General features: G+C 38.1%; 1 protein-coding gene across 2 annotated transcripts in view; it reads right to left on the bottom strand.

Moving 5' to 3' along the window:
• Positions 1-15301, bottom strand: part of impa1 (inositol monophosphatase 1) — a 50694-nt gene extending 35393 nt beyond the window's left edge. For both annotated transcript variants that reach the window (XM_043688186.2, XM_043688183.2), the window contains exons 1-7: positions 15180-15301; positions 9487-9584; positions 6568-6701; positions 5989-6093; positions 5696-5741; positions 4547-4655; positions 2157-2265 (exon numbers count right to left, since the gene is read on the bottom strand). In XM_043688186.2, coding sequence (XP_043544121.1) covers positions 2157-2265; positions 4547-4655; positions 5696-5741; positions 5989-6093; positions 6568-6701; positions 9487-9567 — 584 coding nt within the window. In that variant the 5' untranslated portion in view covers positions 9568-9584; positions 15180-15301. The remainder of the gene's footprint in view (positions 1-2156; positions 2266-4546; positions 4656-5695; positions 5742-5988; positions 6094-6567; positions 6702-9486; positions 9585-15179) is intronic.
• Positions 15302-17079: the final 1778 nt, after the last annotated feature.

Below are 17079 nucleotides of genomic sequence, written 5' to 3' on the forward strand. Positions count from 1 at the left end.
TTTACAGCACATCTAACAGTATAAGGCATTCAATTGCACTTTACAAGAGCTTTACAACATTAAGCATATGAGAATATTAGATTAGATGTTAAAGCTTGGTCAAAGGTTGTGATTTTAAGGAGTGTGTCATAACAGAGGACAGAAAAGTGGGCAGAGAGGAAATTCCAGAGCATGGGGCCTAGCACGGGTACCAATTGTGTAATGATTTAAATCCAAGATGCTCAAGAAGCCAGAGTTATATTGGTGCAGGTATCTTAGAGTTATGGGACTGGAAGAGATTACAAAAAAATAGGGAGGAGCAAAGTCATAAAGGGGCACTTTCAGGATGACAACCTGTAACTAGTGAAGGGCCACAGGTATCGGTGCTGGGGCCACAAATATTTACAATATGTTAATAACTTGAATGAGCAAAATGAGCATACAATAGCAAAGTTTTGCAGATAATTCATGAATGGTGGAAAGCCAACTGCTAAGGATGTGTTAGGGCGGCCCATGGCTGAAGGTGGACACAAAATGGCCAACCGTGGATGTTTAGTTGACATAAAGATAGCGTAGAAGGTTTCTTTTAGCTGAAGCAATAGCTATTTAGTACTAAAGTGAGATCATAAGTCAGGACAATCGTAGCTTTGGGAATAGGTTAAATTCAAAGTAATAAGATTAAGATAGCTCAAAAAAAACCTGACAATTAATACACAAAAGAGTCCTATTACAAACACACAGCTGCAGATCTTTGTACAGAGACAGTTTGATAAAGAATACCCTTGAAAGGATAAGAGACGTCGAGTAACAACTAACCCAAAGTTTACAGTTTAGGAAGAACCAAAACAAAGCATGATTCCACAACAATCAATACTCTACAGGTAATTCTCATTACATGTTAAACACACCCATATAAGAGGTTATAAAACGTAGTTAGTGTTAATTCACAAAAATAAAGAATTGCAGCTCCACTGCTTAATAAATATCCTGGATATTGACAGTGCTGAAAAATGCGTTGCTAGAAAAGCGTAGCAGGTCAGGCAGCATCAAAGGAGCAGGAGAATCCAGCAACACATTTTTCAGCTCTGATCTCCAGCATCTGCAGTCCTCACTTTCTCCTTTGGATAGTGACAGTGACAAATTATATGATAGGGTTAAGGATGAGGTCATGCCCTGTTAAATCCAAATAAGTTTCTTTTGATGGCTTGTAAAGCTGTGAAAGTGATCGAATTTCACCCTTATCAATGAAATGTGTTATCTTGTTTGGTGGGGAAAACTAGTGTGAAAAGTATTTGACGTAAAGACAGTGGGGCTCAACTTAGAATCAAACTTCTATTTTGACCTACTTACAGCCTGTGGATAGATGGAATCAGAGTTACACAGCAGGGAAACAGGTCCTTCAGTCCAACCCTTCCATATCGACCAGATACACTAAACTGATCTAGCCCCAATTAGCCATCATTTGGCCCATATCCCTCTAAATCTTTCTTAAATCACATATTCATCCAGAAGCCTTTTAAAATGTTGTAATTGTACCAGCTTCCACCACTTCCTCTCACAACCTACTCCATACATACTATTCTAATGTCATCCATAATGTCAATTGGCCGTGCTAAATTGCCTGTCGTGTTGGGTGCAGGGGTAAACGTGGGGGAATGAGTGGGGTGGGTGCACTTCGGCGGGTTGGTGTGGACTTGTTGGGCCGAAGGTCCGGTTTCCACACTGTAAGTAATCTAATCTAATCTAATCATAACAATGACTTCACCCTCTTCCCAACTTCATTTTTTCCCAAAGTCAAAATGACTGGCTTTTGAACATCAGAATTACACGCTGAAGGTTTTTAAAATTCAAGTTTGGAGACACCTGTCCGATTTTTCCTCCTGTACCAATAGTCTCCACCCTCTTACTTTTAATGCACACCTCAATGTTGAAGTTGAGACAACAAAAACACATTTCCTAAAGGACCTCAACGTTCCATAAGTAATGGACATTCACCTCAAGTCTAGATTGGACTAAAACTGGTCTCAGAAGTGTAACCTTAGTTCATTCTAGGAGTTTCTAGCAAAGAAAGCTGTAAATGTTTCACCTGTTCTAGGTAAAGCATTAGCTGAATAAACCACGGTCCACAAACATAGAAGTTAACTTTCACAAATGACATAAGAAGTTACGACACCTACCCATGACTTGGAATTGAGATTAATTTTTCCATGTTTGAAAGAACTGTCTTCAAGACTTCAGGTGTGCGATTTGACCCAAGCTCAGTTACTATAAGAGCTTTGCTGATGTCTACAAATTTAAAAGGCAAAAAAAATCAATTATTCAACTAAAAGTGTGGCATGATGAATATCTACTCCTGGGCATGTATACAGGCAGCTACTCAGCAACTTGTAGATGTTGCATCAGCATTAACCTGACTCATAAGAAAAGAGCACAAGGCAAATTCACACCTCCTAATTCCTTTGTGGATTATTATGATCTGTGCATCTTTGATTTTTTTTTCAGTGGTCGACACCCTCTAGGACAAAGCAGCCGACTGGTGGACCACATCCACAAACATCTACTCCTTCCACCATCGATGTCAATAGCACAAGTGTGCACCATCAGCAAGATACACTACAGAAAATCACAAGATTCTTCGACAGCACCTTCCAAACCAGTTATCATTTCAGTCTAGAAGGACAAAGACCACCACCACCTGCAAGTTCTCCTCCAAGTCATTATTCTGACTTGGAAATATTCTTCCTTCATTGTTGTTAGGGAAGAAATTCAAAAATTTTGACCTAATAACATTGTGACTCTACCTATAGTATATGGACTGCAGAGGTTCAAGATGGCAGCTCACCACCATCTGCTCAAGGGCAACTAGGGATGGGCAATAAATTTCATATCCACATCCCACAAGTAAATTCAATAAAATGCAGACCTCAACAAGCAACTAAATCTACTAATACTCTAAATAAAAACAGGTGATTAGTTTGTCAGTTTTTGGATGAAGATCATTAAAGGGTGAAAAGAAAATTAATACTATAAAATTATGTTAGAACTGTAAATAAATAAAATCTCACATTAATATGCCTCATTTGTGGGACTTTATTGTATGCAATTTGGAGGCAGTGTTAACCGACATAATAGGGACCAGTTTAAATTATATCCCCCAGATACAGCCAAATCCATTGCTCAACACTCTTTGGCTTAATCAAAACAATAGTTCTGTTTGCTTTCTACCTCTGCAGTCCCTGAGATGATAGTGTTAACACAGTTGGCTTGTCAGATGTAGAATTTCCGAATGAAATATATTTCAAGAAAGTGATTCATTGGCTGAGAAATTCTTCTGGACATCCTGAGAATATGTGCTACATAAAGGAGCAGCAGTCCACCTGAAATAAGTTTCCATTTGGGATGCAAGGTATGCTCACCTAAATGATTAGAAATTGAAACTGAACTCTAACCACAAGGTCAAGTCTTAACAGTGTCATTATTTAGTAATAGAGCCACTGGAGAGAATATTTGCATCTGCACAGATGAATGTAAATCAATACCTACCCACAAAAGAAACCTGAAACTAATAGAAGGTGCATGTAAATCTATGACACATTATCGACTGACATACAACTATAGTACATCAAATTCCCACTCTGCAAAATACTCTAGATCCTGTACTACAGAGAAAAGAAAAAGCCATATTCCACCAAATTTCTGCCTGTGATAATTTACAACTGCTCATAGAGAATTTGTAACTACCTCTCCATGTTGTCTAGGCGATGGCCAACAATTTTTAAATTAAAACATTCTTTTGAATCTCCAAAAAATGGGAGAAGCATCTTATCTGATGACAAAGACAGACTGGGTATGTTTCTGTTAAATTTAATGTCGCCAAGTAAAAAACAAGCAAATTCAGGATGCCACTTCAAAACCAACACGACAATTTTAATAAGCATTTTCTTTAAATTAAAAGATTATTATTGTATTATTATTGTAATTTGTGGGCAGCACGGTGGCACAGTGGTTAGCACTGCTGCCTCACAGCGCCAGGGATCCGGGTTCAATTCCCACCTTGGGTGACTGTGCAAACTCCACACAGTCATTCTCCCAGTGTCTGTGTGGGTTTCCTCCGGGTGCTCTGGTTTCCTCCCACAATCCAAAGATGTGCAGGTTAGGTGAATTGGCCATGCTAAATTGCCCACAGTGTTAGGTGCATTAGTCAGGGGTGAATGGGTCTGGGTGGGTTGCTCTTCGGAGGGTCGGTATGGACTTGTTGGGCCGAAAGGCCTGTTTCCATGCTATAGGGAATCTAATCTAATTAGCAATCATGAAGGTTGAAATTAAAATCTGCCATTTTGACATAATTGTGAGCATCACTGTTCATAACTCCACCCTATTTTCTCTTTTCTTCGACCTATTTCAATACCACATTTGGGTACCTGTATCTTTGATGACCCAGTTTCATATTTGAAGCCTCAACATGAGGGAGTCTCAAACTTAACTCTTCATAATTACTTACCAGAGATGCCATGGTAATTGACCAGCCCCACAACCAGAAGCAATCCAAAGATACTAACCAACTCACCTTCTTGTCCAGACACTTTCAATTGTTGCCCATTGCAGAATGCACCTTGCCCTCTTCGAGCTGTGTACATCTTGTCTTCCATACAGCTATATACAATGCCAATTTCACTCTACATGCAATCAATAGGAAACGAGATACTCAGTACATTAGGAACTTTATTAGCTTAATTTGTTAAAATTACCATGTGGAGACACAATTCAATAATAACTTAGATTTATAAAGTTATTTTAACACAGTAACAAACACAAAGCTGCTTCGCATTAAATTAATTAGCTAAGACCTGATACCAATCAAAACAAAGTTGCATTACAGCCAGTAGCCAAGTGTTTTAACAAGGAGCAACATAAAATGATATAACAGTTCACTGAGGGAACTCCAGACCTTAGAGTTTGGATGACTGTAGACACAGTTATCAATGGCAGGGTAGGATGAATGGGAATGCACAACAGGCTTGAGTTAGAGGAATACAGAGTTCATGGAGGGATGCAGAACATGAGGAGAGGACATAAACAGATTTATGAAAAGAGGGCATGTAGACCATTCAAGTTCTCAAGCCTCCTCCTTCATTCAATATGGCCCAATGCTGATATTATCACTATTTCACTTCCCCACTGATAGCCCCAAATCTTTCAATTCCTTGTGACATCAAAACTCTATATTAAATATACTCAGTAATGGGACATCCATAAAACTTTTGGATAGAGAATTCTAAAAAAAAAAAAAATCACAATCTTAAAGATAGAGACACTTAAGCTACTCTTGGATAGGCACATGGAAGTTAGTATAATGAAGAGTATGTAGGTTAGTCTGATCTTAAGTAGGACAGAAGGCTGGTACAACATAGAGGGCTAAAGGGCCTGTACTGTGCTGTACTGTTCTATGTTCTAAAGATATTATGATTCAAAGCCAAGGAGATTTTGAATACAGAAAAAAGAGAATTTTAAATTCAAGTTGCTGTTGGACATGATGCCAACGTAGACAAGATACAGTTAATCTCAAGATGTGTGAAACATGTGCCACATCACATACATTAAAACTTTCTCACTATTTAGTATTGTCCCAAGTGCTTCCCAATATTGAATGATTTACTGCTACAGAATATATTCAGAACAGAAAAAAATTAAAATGAATACAAGAAAAATGTGTTACCTGTTTGTTCACAGAAAAGCCAATAGATACTGCTACAAAGGGAAACCTGAAAAAAAAACAGAATTACTTCAGTTCAATGATCAATATCTACTCTTGTTAGTTTCCCAATCATCTTTAAGTTTCCAAGTAAAGTGTTTTAAAGGTTCATCGGTGATACTTAGAAATAAAGAACCATATTTAGACAACATTCTTCAAGCACATTGTAGAAAATCAATTTCAATTACCAGATCTACATAGTTCTAAACTGCACATTTGCCCTAAAGCACAAAGACTTTACCAGCCAAATGTCATACCTGTGGACAAAATTAGTGGTGCCATCAATGGGATCAATTATCCATGTTGGATTATCTGTTAACATACTTGCTGCTCCATCTGCAACAGACTCTTCACCAATAAAACTGAAATAAAGTTACAGCAAGATATTAAACTTTTAAACATGCCATAGTTTATTTCAATTGTGCAGAATTTTCACATATCACCAACAAGTACTTTCTTCACATTATTATGTTAAAGTCTTGAAAGCAAGTTCTCAACAGTATTCAATGCTTCATAATCAAACTAGGACATATTATTGTTTTTTAGTGAAAATTGTGCGAGTTTACGTCAGCAATTGTTATTAAGAAAAAATGGGTAAAAAAAGATTGCTATAGTCTTTTCAAAACATCTCCACGAAACTGCAAAAGTTTCTTCAGGGCACAGAAAATACAAAATATCCATTAACACTGGTATTAAGGCATCTCATCTCAAACTACTGCATATGCACAAAATTTCATTCAGAAATGTAGAAGTGAGCATATTTTTGTATTATATTAATTGAGTGCAGTTATGATTAGTATTTCACCTCGTACTCAGATTATTATAATATTTTTTACCTGTGAGAAGGAAACTTTTCCTTTAGCGTGCCTATAATCATTTTTTCAACATTTTGATCGGTTTCAGTCACCAAGTCTGCAGGAGAGCTTTTAATCTGAACAGTCTGTTCTTTTCTCAAAGCATCACAAATAACCTAAAAAAAAGTGATTTAATGAAAAGCAATGAACTGAATCCTATGAAACTCTCTCTCTCTTGTTATTCAACCTTGCAGTTTGCTACAGGAACAGAATTTGCATTTCAACTTACAGCAATAGAGTCATACAGCACGGAAACAGACCCTTCAGTCCAACCAGTCCATGCTAACCATAATCCCAAATTGAACAAGTCCGACCTGCCTGCATCCATGTCCATATCCTTCCAAATCTTTCCTATTGATGTACTTATCCAAATGTCTTTTAAACGTTGTAATTGTATCTGCATCCACCACTTCCTTTAGAAGTTCATTCCACACACTATCCCCCCTGTGTAAAACATTTGCCCCATATGTTTTTTTTAAATCTCTCCTCACCTTAAAATTGTGTTCCCTAGTCTTGAAATTTCCCATCCCAAGGAAACAAATAACAACTACCATTAACTCTTGAGAATAAAATATTTTCTCTTTTTCTTCTAACCTGTAAGTTTTTTTCCCCCCCTCATATTAATACTTTTGTGTCAACTTGGCACTTTCTAAAAGCTTGGCAAGTTAAACATTTGGATTAATTAAATAAGAAAAGTGCTCAACTAAACCTCGTGCAATTTAGCAAAGTCATTTGAGAGAACAACATGCTCAAATTACAAACTACCACTTTGTTAAAAATTCAAAAAGCGTATGTTCATGCTTCCTTGTTGTTGGTAAGAAATCGCAACGAAACAAAAGCTAAACAAAATGTGTGTGCACTGCTGCATCAAAAACATCATAATTGACACAGTGCACTAACCAAATAATAAAAATGGTGGTGCCTTCTTTGCACAGTTCTTCAACATTATGTGCGTGGGTACTCCTGCACATTTATACATTAACAGCAGAACTATTAAAATACAAAGCCAATTTTCACATAGTTTCCAAAATATATGAATCACACCATGTAAAGTTTTGGCAGTTCAATGATTGAAAGAGGCTGCTCTCCCTTAGAGTTGTGCAGTTGTCAACCTCCTTTACAGATATTAAAATTGTTTTTGCTCAAATATTGCATGTTATGGGTGCTAAAAGAAAATTAGACTGGATTTCTAGGGGGCAGCTAATGGCAGAAGATGCAAAGAATCTGTTGAGTAGTGTAAAGCAGTAACACCACATCGTCAGTGTAATGGTTGATCCTTTAAAATCCCACTTTGGTCCAACTTGTCCAGGCCAAGCAGATATTTTAAACTAATCTAGTCCCATTTGCCAGCATTTTGCCCATTTCCCTCTAAACCCTTCCTATTCATTTACCCATCCAGACATCTTTTAAATGCTGTAATTGTACCAGTCTCCACTACTTTCTCCGGCAGCTCACTCCATACACGCACCATCCCGAGTGAAAAAGTTGCACCTTAGGTTACTTTTAAATGTTTCCCCTCTTACCTTAAACCTAATTCCTCCCCCAGATCCACCCCATTTTTGGACTCTTCACACTGGGAAAAAGACATTGTCTATTCATCCTATCCATACGCTTCTTAAACTTTATAAACTTCTATAAGGTTACTGTTCAGCCTCCAACGGTCCAGGGAAAATAGCCCCAGCACATTCAGCCTCTCCCTGTAGCTCAAAATAGAACTAGAGGCCAAAGGTTTAGGGTGAGAGGGGAAAGATATAAAAGAGACCTAAGGGGTAACTTTTTCATGCAGAGGGTGGTACGTGTATGGAATGAGCTGCCAGAGGAACTGTTAGAGGCTGGTACAATTGCAATATTTAAAAGTCATCTGGATGGGTACATGAACCGGAAGGGTTTAGAGGGATATGGTCCAATTGCTGACAGGTGGAACTAGTTTGAGTTGAGATATCTGGTCGAGATGGACAAGTTGGACCAAAGGGTCTGTTTCCGTGTTGTCCTTCTCTGTGACTCTATGACTAACCATCTTTGATTCACACTCAAGGACACCCAGGACTCTCAGGTCCCTCTGCACAGCAGCATGCTGCAATGTTTTACCATTCAACTAATAATCCTTTTTACTGTTATTCCTATCATAGTTCATGACTTCATATTTATTAATAATGTATTCCATCTGTCAGACCTTTGCCCACTCACTTAAAATATTTGTGTTCTTCTTCACACTTTCCTCTGCCACTCATCTTAGTGTCATCTGCAAACATTGACACCATTCACATGGTCCCAAACTCCAAATCATATATAGCTATGTCCAAAACTCAAGGTAAAAAAGGACAATACTTGAGCTGGAAAAAAATGACATAAAAACCTTAAAATATTTTCCTGTCAAGACGACTCCCATTCAGTCTCTCCACCACTTGCCTTGAATGTGAAAAGACTACTAAAAAGGACTCAGTTGCCTTGCAGCTAGACTGAAGGTGACAGCATTCCCCTTCATCATCAGTTTGCCCTCTGGCCCCACAGGAGACTGTAAACTCCCAGATTATTACGTAGAAAGACCAAAATTAAACCTACTTTTTCCGGCAAGGGAAGAAATTAAATCTAACTTCTCTCTGATAGAACAGTTCCTTGGAAGCACAAATCTGTGCTCATAGAACAAGACAGTCAAGAAATGTTTACTTTGACTAAAGGCCTAAATTGGATGTTTGATACAATTTATGAAGATGATGTTTTCATCCTGTACTAATATTATGGACAAAACAAAAGCATAAGCTTAAAAGCTATTTTATTACACTATTTATCCAGTTGAATGTTTAAAACTAGTATTTTATTTCTCTGGATAATTTAGGATTTGTGGACAAGTGTTACTGATCTTAGAAAATGTTCAGAATTTAAATTCCATAATTTACTTACAGCCCCAGCTTTTCGGGCAATAGTAACTGCAACTTCCATACAATCTTGCCATGGATCTGATCCTGCACGCTTGCTTGCCATCTTTTAACCATGTATCCCTGTGTAAAAAATTTCATAATTTGAAATAATTAATCTGTTCTATACAATCACACAGCTCAAGCAAGTCATGTTATTTATCATCACTGTAAGACCAGTCACGGTCACAGGCTCAGACTCATTCTGAGCTTAGAAGTGAGAGATTTTAACTAACCTGTTGGAAAATGCAAAAACAAATTAAATAAAATTTCAGCAGAATCAAAACTAAAATTAACCACTGCACACAATAGTATCGATCTTATAAGGTTTTCAGTAATGAACTCAGAGTACAATTAAGGTCTTAGTGGATTCTGACTCTATACTTTTTCACCCATATTGCACAATATTAAACTGTGTAATTTTACTATTTATGAAGTTAACCACTGTACTTTGTGTTGCAAGCTACATTAATAAAATCCACATTTGCTTTTGTATTGAGTAATAATATTTCCTGCATTGCAAGATATAACAGAAACAAGATCCCACTGTCCAAGTTTTCATTTCTGTATTTTGAAGTTGCACATAATTTAGTCTGACCTGCACTGGATTCTGCACTACTTGATGTCAGTCTACCGTACTCCAACTGATAAATGTAAACAGAAATCAAAAGCAATTTAAATACTACAGCAAATCACAAAACTGGAGGATCCATCAACTGCTATCAATCACTTTACATGAAAACAAAAATTTGGAAGAGAAGTTGGCCAAACAGCCCCTCAAGCCTGACCCTCCATGTAATAAGATCACATCTGATCCAATTATCCTATGCTACTGCCTGTCCCCAATAAGCAAAAGGTGCAAGATTATCAATAATCTACTTCTGCCTTCAAAATGTTTAAGGACTCCACTTCCACTGCATTTTGAGGAAAAGAGTTGTAAAAACTCATCACCTCTCATGACCAATATTTTCATTGCTAAAAAGACATTGCCAAAGCTTTTCATGTTGTACTCATCAGGATAATGAAAAGAATGACAAATTTTGAACAATTACAAAAATTGAGTCTACAGGACAAAGTGGTGCCAATTGTATTTTTCATTCTGTCACAGAATATGAGCATGCTGGCAAGTTGACTCTGATTTAACCTCAACAACTTAGAGAAAAGAATAATTGTCACGCTTGCAAACTGTGCATTAAACTTTCAGTTGTAGGTACAGTAGGCATGTGCTTGTTGTACAGGTAATGTACAAATAGGTTCAAGTATCTTTCCAAAGACTTGACCATAATCTGGGTCTGCAATTTATTACCTGAAGCTTATTAAAGGCTCATGTATGGCTCCTATCTGTAAGAAATAGAAATCCTTTTCTGATACAATGTTCAGTATTCCAACAGAGTGTTGGTGGAGAAAAAAACAAAACATTTTAACATTTGTTGGCTTGTTGAAAATCATTATAATCTCTTCTCATATTATTCCATATAGTTTGTGTAACACTTGTATAAGCTATTGTGTTTCAGGGAAATTGTTCAGTTGACCCATCCCATACATACCATTTCTTTCCACAAAGACTGCTATTGTATAGCAGAAAGGATTTTTGATGAATATTAATATTTGCAAAGTACACAGTGACATTTGCAAAGGCATGATGCAGATAAGTTCTAAGCTGGTTACATTTCTTGTATAAACAGGACATAGCTAAATATTTGATGCAGTTTGCAATTTCAATGACTATTTGTTTGTCTAAGTTGGTGAAATTGTACATAAACCAGAGACACCCATCAAAAGATATGGGAGCAGCATAAGCATTATTTTGTTGGTTTTACTATCTATTTCTAGTAGATAAGTGCATCACTCAAATTCAGATGCAGCAACATTTGTAAATGGACTAATGGCTTTATAGGTGCTGTTTAAACTTATTTCAGGGAATTCTGCACTAGATTTTGCACTGAAATATTTCACTAATGTTTATAGTCACAAGTCTACAGTATGTTGTGTAGAAATTAGGTTGGGTTACAGGCTGAAGTACTGGATGTACTGGCACTGCAGGGGCTGCAGGGGACGTTCACTAGGTTGATTCTGGAATTGAGCGAGTTAGCTTATGAGGAGAGACTGAAGAGGCTGGGACTATACTCATTGAAATTCAGAAGAATGAGGGGGGAAATCTTATAGAATCTTATATAAAGTTAATGAAGGGAACAGATAAGATAAAAGCAGGGAGGTTATTTCCACGGGTGGGTGGAATTAAAACTAGGGGGCATAGCCTCAAAATAACAAGGATCAGATTTAGGACTGAGTTGAGGAGGAACTTGTTCACCCAAAGGGTTGTGAATCTGTGGAATTACCTGCTCAGTGAAGCAGCTGAGACTGCCTCGTTGAATGTTTTAAGGCAAAGACAGATTTTTGAACAGTAAAGGAATTAAGGGTTATAGTGAGCAGACGGGTAAGTGGACTGAATCCATGAAAAGATCAGCCATCATCTTACTGAATGGCAGAGTATGCTCGATGGGCCGAATGGCCAACTCCTGTTCCTATTTCTTAAGTATGTCATGAACTTGCATGTACTCCTGCAAAATATTCATATTATAGAACCTACTTTAGCAATTCACTTTTTCTTTCTTTAGAAATAAATAATACACAGCTTTTACATTTCATGCCTAGCTAAATCAAACATAATTAACTGTTCCGTTAAAAAAGAAATCACAAGTTTCTCTCCAGAAAGAAAAATTCAGTAACGAGTCTTTCTGTGATTAGAGAACAAATCATGAGCATCAGGATATTTAAACGCACTTTCTTCATTTGATAATTTTATTTTCTGAATCCTGTGAAACTAATACAAAAAATGGAGCAATGAAGCCCCAACACATTTTTGGGGAAATGTGGAGCTCTTGTTCAAGGATAAATACCATATAGCATGCCACAAGTAATATTAAGCATTTCAAATAATGGACTGTCAGCCTGGTAAAGCTACAGAGGACTACATGCAAGTCAAACAGCAGAAGCAGCATGCGATATGGCTTCATAATCACACATGCAATAAACTAGATGAAAGTTCTGAAGTCTGACTACATCTGCATCCTGAAACATGGTGGACAGTCATAACGAGACTACTCTCACTAGTATCCTTACATACGGATGAGGAAGGACACCACTTTGACTGGGACAACACACCCATCCTAGGACAAGCCAAACAGAGACACGCACGAGAATTCTGAGAAGCAACCGGAACTTTTATCAACAAACAGATTGACTTGGATCCCATTTACCACCCCTGAGAAAAAGAACTGAAAATGACATCACCACTGGAAATGATGTTAACACAGGAACTGACATTACCAACCCGAGGAAACTCAAACATAAAAATAGAAAGTGGGCTACACCACCAGTGCTTCATTCAGAGACTCATTGAAGATGCTACCTAGTATGGTGACAAAATGTCTGAAAACGAACCTTCCAGCTCAGCGAGCTAACCTATATCCAGAACCTCAACCTGAGCTACAAATCTTCTCAAAACTCACTCAGGAAGGATATATTTACACTGAAAGAATAGAACAAAGGCTCATTGCATTGGTCCCTGTAATTAAAGGGTGTTCCTATGATGAAAAACTGACTAACATGGATCTAGATTCTCTGGCATTTAGATGAATGATTTGGGATTTTGTTTAAATAGAAGGGCTTGATCAGGTAGACACTAAGAAGTTGTTTACAACAGACGAGGTATAAAGAACATGGAAGCAGACTTAAGATAAGGAATCTGACAGAGATAAGGAAACATTACTTCACTCCAAGGGTTGAGAAACTTGGGAATTCTCTATATTAAAGACTGTAATAGACAAACTTTTAATCTCTCATAGAATCAAGGGATATTGGAAATGGGTGGCAAACTGGAGTTGAAACTCAAGAATAGCCGTGACCATTACAAGTGGCAGAGTAGGCCTATAGTCCAACTCCTGCTCCGATTTTTCATATTCTTGTGCCAGTGTCAGCCAATTTGATTCACTCCATTTGATGCCAAGAAATGTTTACAAATATTGAATACTGTAAAAATGTGGACCCGGGCAACACACATGGAATAATAGTATAATTTATGTTTCAGCACTAGCTGCACTCCTAACTAATCTGTTCTACTGCTACCACAACATGAGCATCTACCTAGCAATGTGGAAAATTGACTAATACACCCTGGTAAAAAAAAAACTGAATCTGACTTTTTACTGTCGCATATGTCTACTGTTGATCATCAACAAATTGATGATCAACAGTTTATAAAGTAATACTTACTTAGCAATAGCATGCTCACTAATGCTCAAGGTTTGGGCTCTACCAAACCAACCTGGCTCCTGACCTCATTACATCCCTGGTCGAAATATGGTCAAAACAGCTGAATTCTAGAGTTGAGGCAAATGTGACAATCCTTGACATCATGACATTTTTCATACAGCAAATAGGCCTTAGCAAAATTTATGTAATTGAGAATCAATGAAACTCCCCACTTACTGATGCCATACCATGCTGTAAGCAGCCTCAAGGGGTCACAACCCAGAGATGTACAGACAGCAGTAAGAACTTAAGGTATGTGGTGGCAACAGAGGAAGGTGGCTGTGGATTTTGGACAGCCATCACCTCAGCCACAAAACATTACTGCAGTTCTTGTATCTGTGTCACAGGCCAAACCATCAAGAGTTTTGTCATCAATGTCCTTTCCTCCAGCATATTTTAAGCATCATTTGTGATTCCTCAGAACTGGGTGTCCTTATGCTGGATAACATTCAGCCTCAAGCTGAAATGTGGTAGCTAACACTCATACCTCATAATTGCCAATGACCATCTAACAAGAGAGAATTTAACCATCTCCCCATAATATTCAATGGTAGTCTCCTTGCAGAATCTTGCATTGCCAACATCCTAGAGGTTAAAATTGATCAGAAACTGAACTGGAACAGTCAGATAAAAGTATAACTACAAAAGGAGTTCAGGAATAGCTCACCCTGTCCTTAACACCTATGTTTCAACTACAAGGCACAAATCAGAAGCATAATGAAATACTCTCACTTGTATGGATGAATGCAACACCCGAGAGTCCAACCAACGCCCTGTGTCGTGTCTACACCACGGGGACTGCAACAAATTAACGTATCTTACCATTACTTTCTAAAGGGCAACTCTGTCGACGTTGTCAACTTTACTCACGTTCCATAAAACAATATAAAATGTATACATGTTAAGTATAACTTCTTTTTCCATCAGGTTACGAAAATTGTTACATAAATGTACCTCAATTCTTTGAATACAAATTTACCAAATGGCTGTAGTGACATCTCAATTTGGTTTTAACCTGGCCTTTTACAGGGCTCTGGTAGGAGCCCAAGGTCATTCACCTCTCGGGAAACATCTCAGTAAAATGGGTGCGATGCGCATGGGACAAAGACAGAAGCGGTCTGGAAGGGCCCGGGGATCTTCGATCAATTTTGCCCGCTTCATCCACATCGAGGACAAACAGACCTTTGAGAATAAAGCAGAGGAGGAGGAGCAGTGGGGAAGCTCAGGATGGCCTTCAACAAGAAATCCTTCACAGCTCAGAGAATGAGGCAGCCGCAAATCACCTCTAACAAAACAGGACACTAAAGATCCGGTATCAGGTTGTAACTCGGGGAGAGAATCATTTAACCCAGGGAGACATCTCACCGAGAGTCCACCTCCTGTCTGCTTCTCTTCTCCGGGTTCCTATTCACTCACAGCCGGCTCCAGTCTGCTTTATCTCCCCTGCTTCTGCTCACCCACCTCTTCCGGAATCAGCCATCGTTCATGTGCAATAAAGAGGGACCGTCTCTAAATCTCCGAAGACAGAGAAACGCAGATTGTTCCAGATTTAAATCTATTCCTAATTTGAGAAAATTTAAGTTCAATCGAAATTTATAACACACTTGCAATTGTTCATGTCCTTTTTTTGTATGGTAAAACATTACCATATTTTATCTCACTGCACTCAGCTCCCTTATGCACAGCCTTACGTTTTCTATTCAAAGAAATCCCAGTGCTTTAACCTACCTCTGGAGAATTCTCCACTTCATCAACATTTACCTCAAATTCAGTCCTGTAAGTAATCTAATCTAAATTCACAATTTGCACTTTATGCCTCCTATCCATGCCTTTAATATTATTTCTATAATTGGATGCGCTAAATTGTACGATGTATACATTAATAACATACATTGCCTTCTGAGTGGCTTTACTTGCGCAGAGTTATTTTGAATCACTTCAATCTCTTCGTTCACCCACACGATTCAGCATATCTATATAGTTCTATTATCCTCCCAATATCCCCTCACACAGATCAGTGGGACTTGATATTTGCCTATATTTGCATTAACTTCTGTAATTTGCATTGTCTTCTGTAATTCACCTCGTTTACCAAACACTTTACCTTTGTGTCATCAGCAAACTTCATCATGAAGGTCATCAACCTGAAAGCTTAACTCTATGTTTCTCTTCATTGATGTTAATTTGATCTGCTCAGTACTTGCAGTATTTTCAGTTTTTACTTTATCATTTTGCTCTCTAAATCAATTACATTTAGCAGAGTAACTCCTTGCTTAACATCACAGTTGTGTTCTTCAGAGGTGTAGCTCTGGACAAAACAATATTTAGTGAATTATCCCATAATGTCATATGAATTAAAGCTCATGGTATGGGAGATAATGTATTAACATGGTCAGAGAACTGGTTGGCAGACAGGAAGTAGACAGTTAGAATAAACGGGTCTTTTGCCCGTGGGATGACAAGTAGGATGCTGTAGGGTTCACTGCTGGGACCCCAGCTGTTCACAATAAATATTAATGATTTGGATGAAGTAATTGAACACAACATCTTCAAACTTACAAATGATGGCATGCTGGGTGGCAGTGTGTGCTGTGAGGAGGATGCTAAGAGACTGCAGGGTTACTTGGACAGACTTGCTAAGTGGGCAAATACTTGGCATATGCAATATAATGTGGATAAATGTGAGGTTATCCACTTCAGTCACAAAAACAGGAAGGCAGATTATTATCGAAATGGTAGCAGTTTAAGAAATGGTGAGGTGCAACGAGACCTGTGTGTCATGGTGGAACAGTTTCTGAAGGTTGTCATGTAGATTCGGTAGGTGGTGAGGAAAGCTAATGGCATGCTGGCCTTCATAGCAAAAGGATTTGAGTGTCAAAGTAACGATGTCTTGCTGCAGTCATACAGGGCATTGGTGAGGCCAAACCTTGAGTATGGTGAGGAGTTTTGGTTTCCATGTCTGAGGAAGGACATTCTTGCTATTGAGGGAGTCCAGCGAAGGTTTACCAGGCTGATTCCTAGGATGGCAGGACTGAAATATGATGAAAGATTGGGTCAACTGGACTTGTACTCACTGAAATTTAAAAGTATGGAGGGGTGGTGGTAATCTCACAGAAACATGTAAAATCCTGATAGGACTAGACAGGCTAGATGTGGAAAGAATATTACTGATTTTGGGGAAACCCAGAACTGGGGGTCACAGTCTAAGAATAAGGAGTAAACCATTTAGGATTGAGATGAGGAAGAATTTCTTCACTTGGAGAGT

This window comes from Chiloscyllium plagiosum, unplaced genomic scaffold, assembly GCF_037043375.1.
Source record: "Chiloscyllium plagiosum isolate Xiang-an unplaced genomic scaffold, Cpla_swu_hap1 HiC_scaffold_4, whole genome shotgun sequence".
Classification (NCBI taxonomy): domain Eukaryota; kingdom Metazoa; phylum Chordata; class Chondrichthyes; order Orectolobiformes; family Hemiscylliidae; genus Chiloscyllium; species Chiloscyllium plagiosum.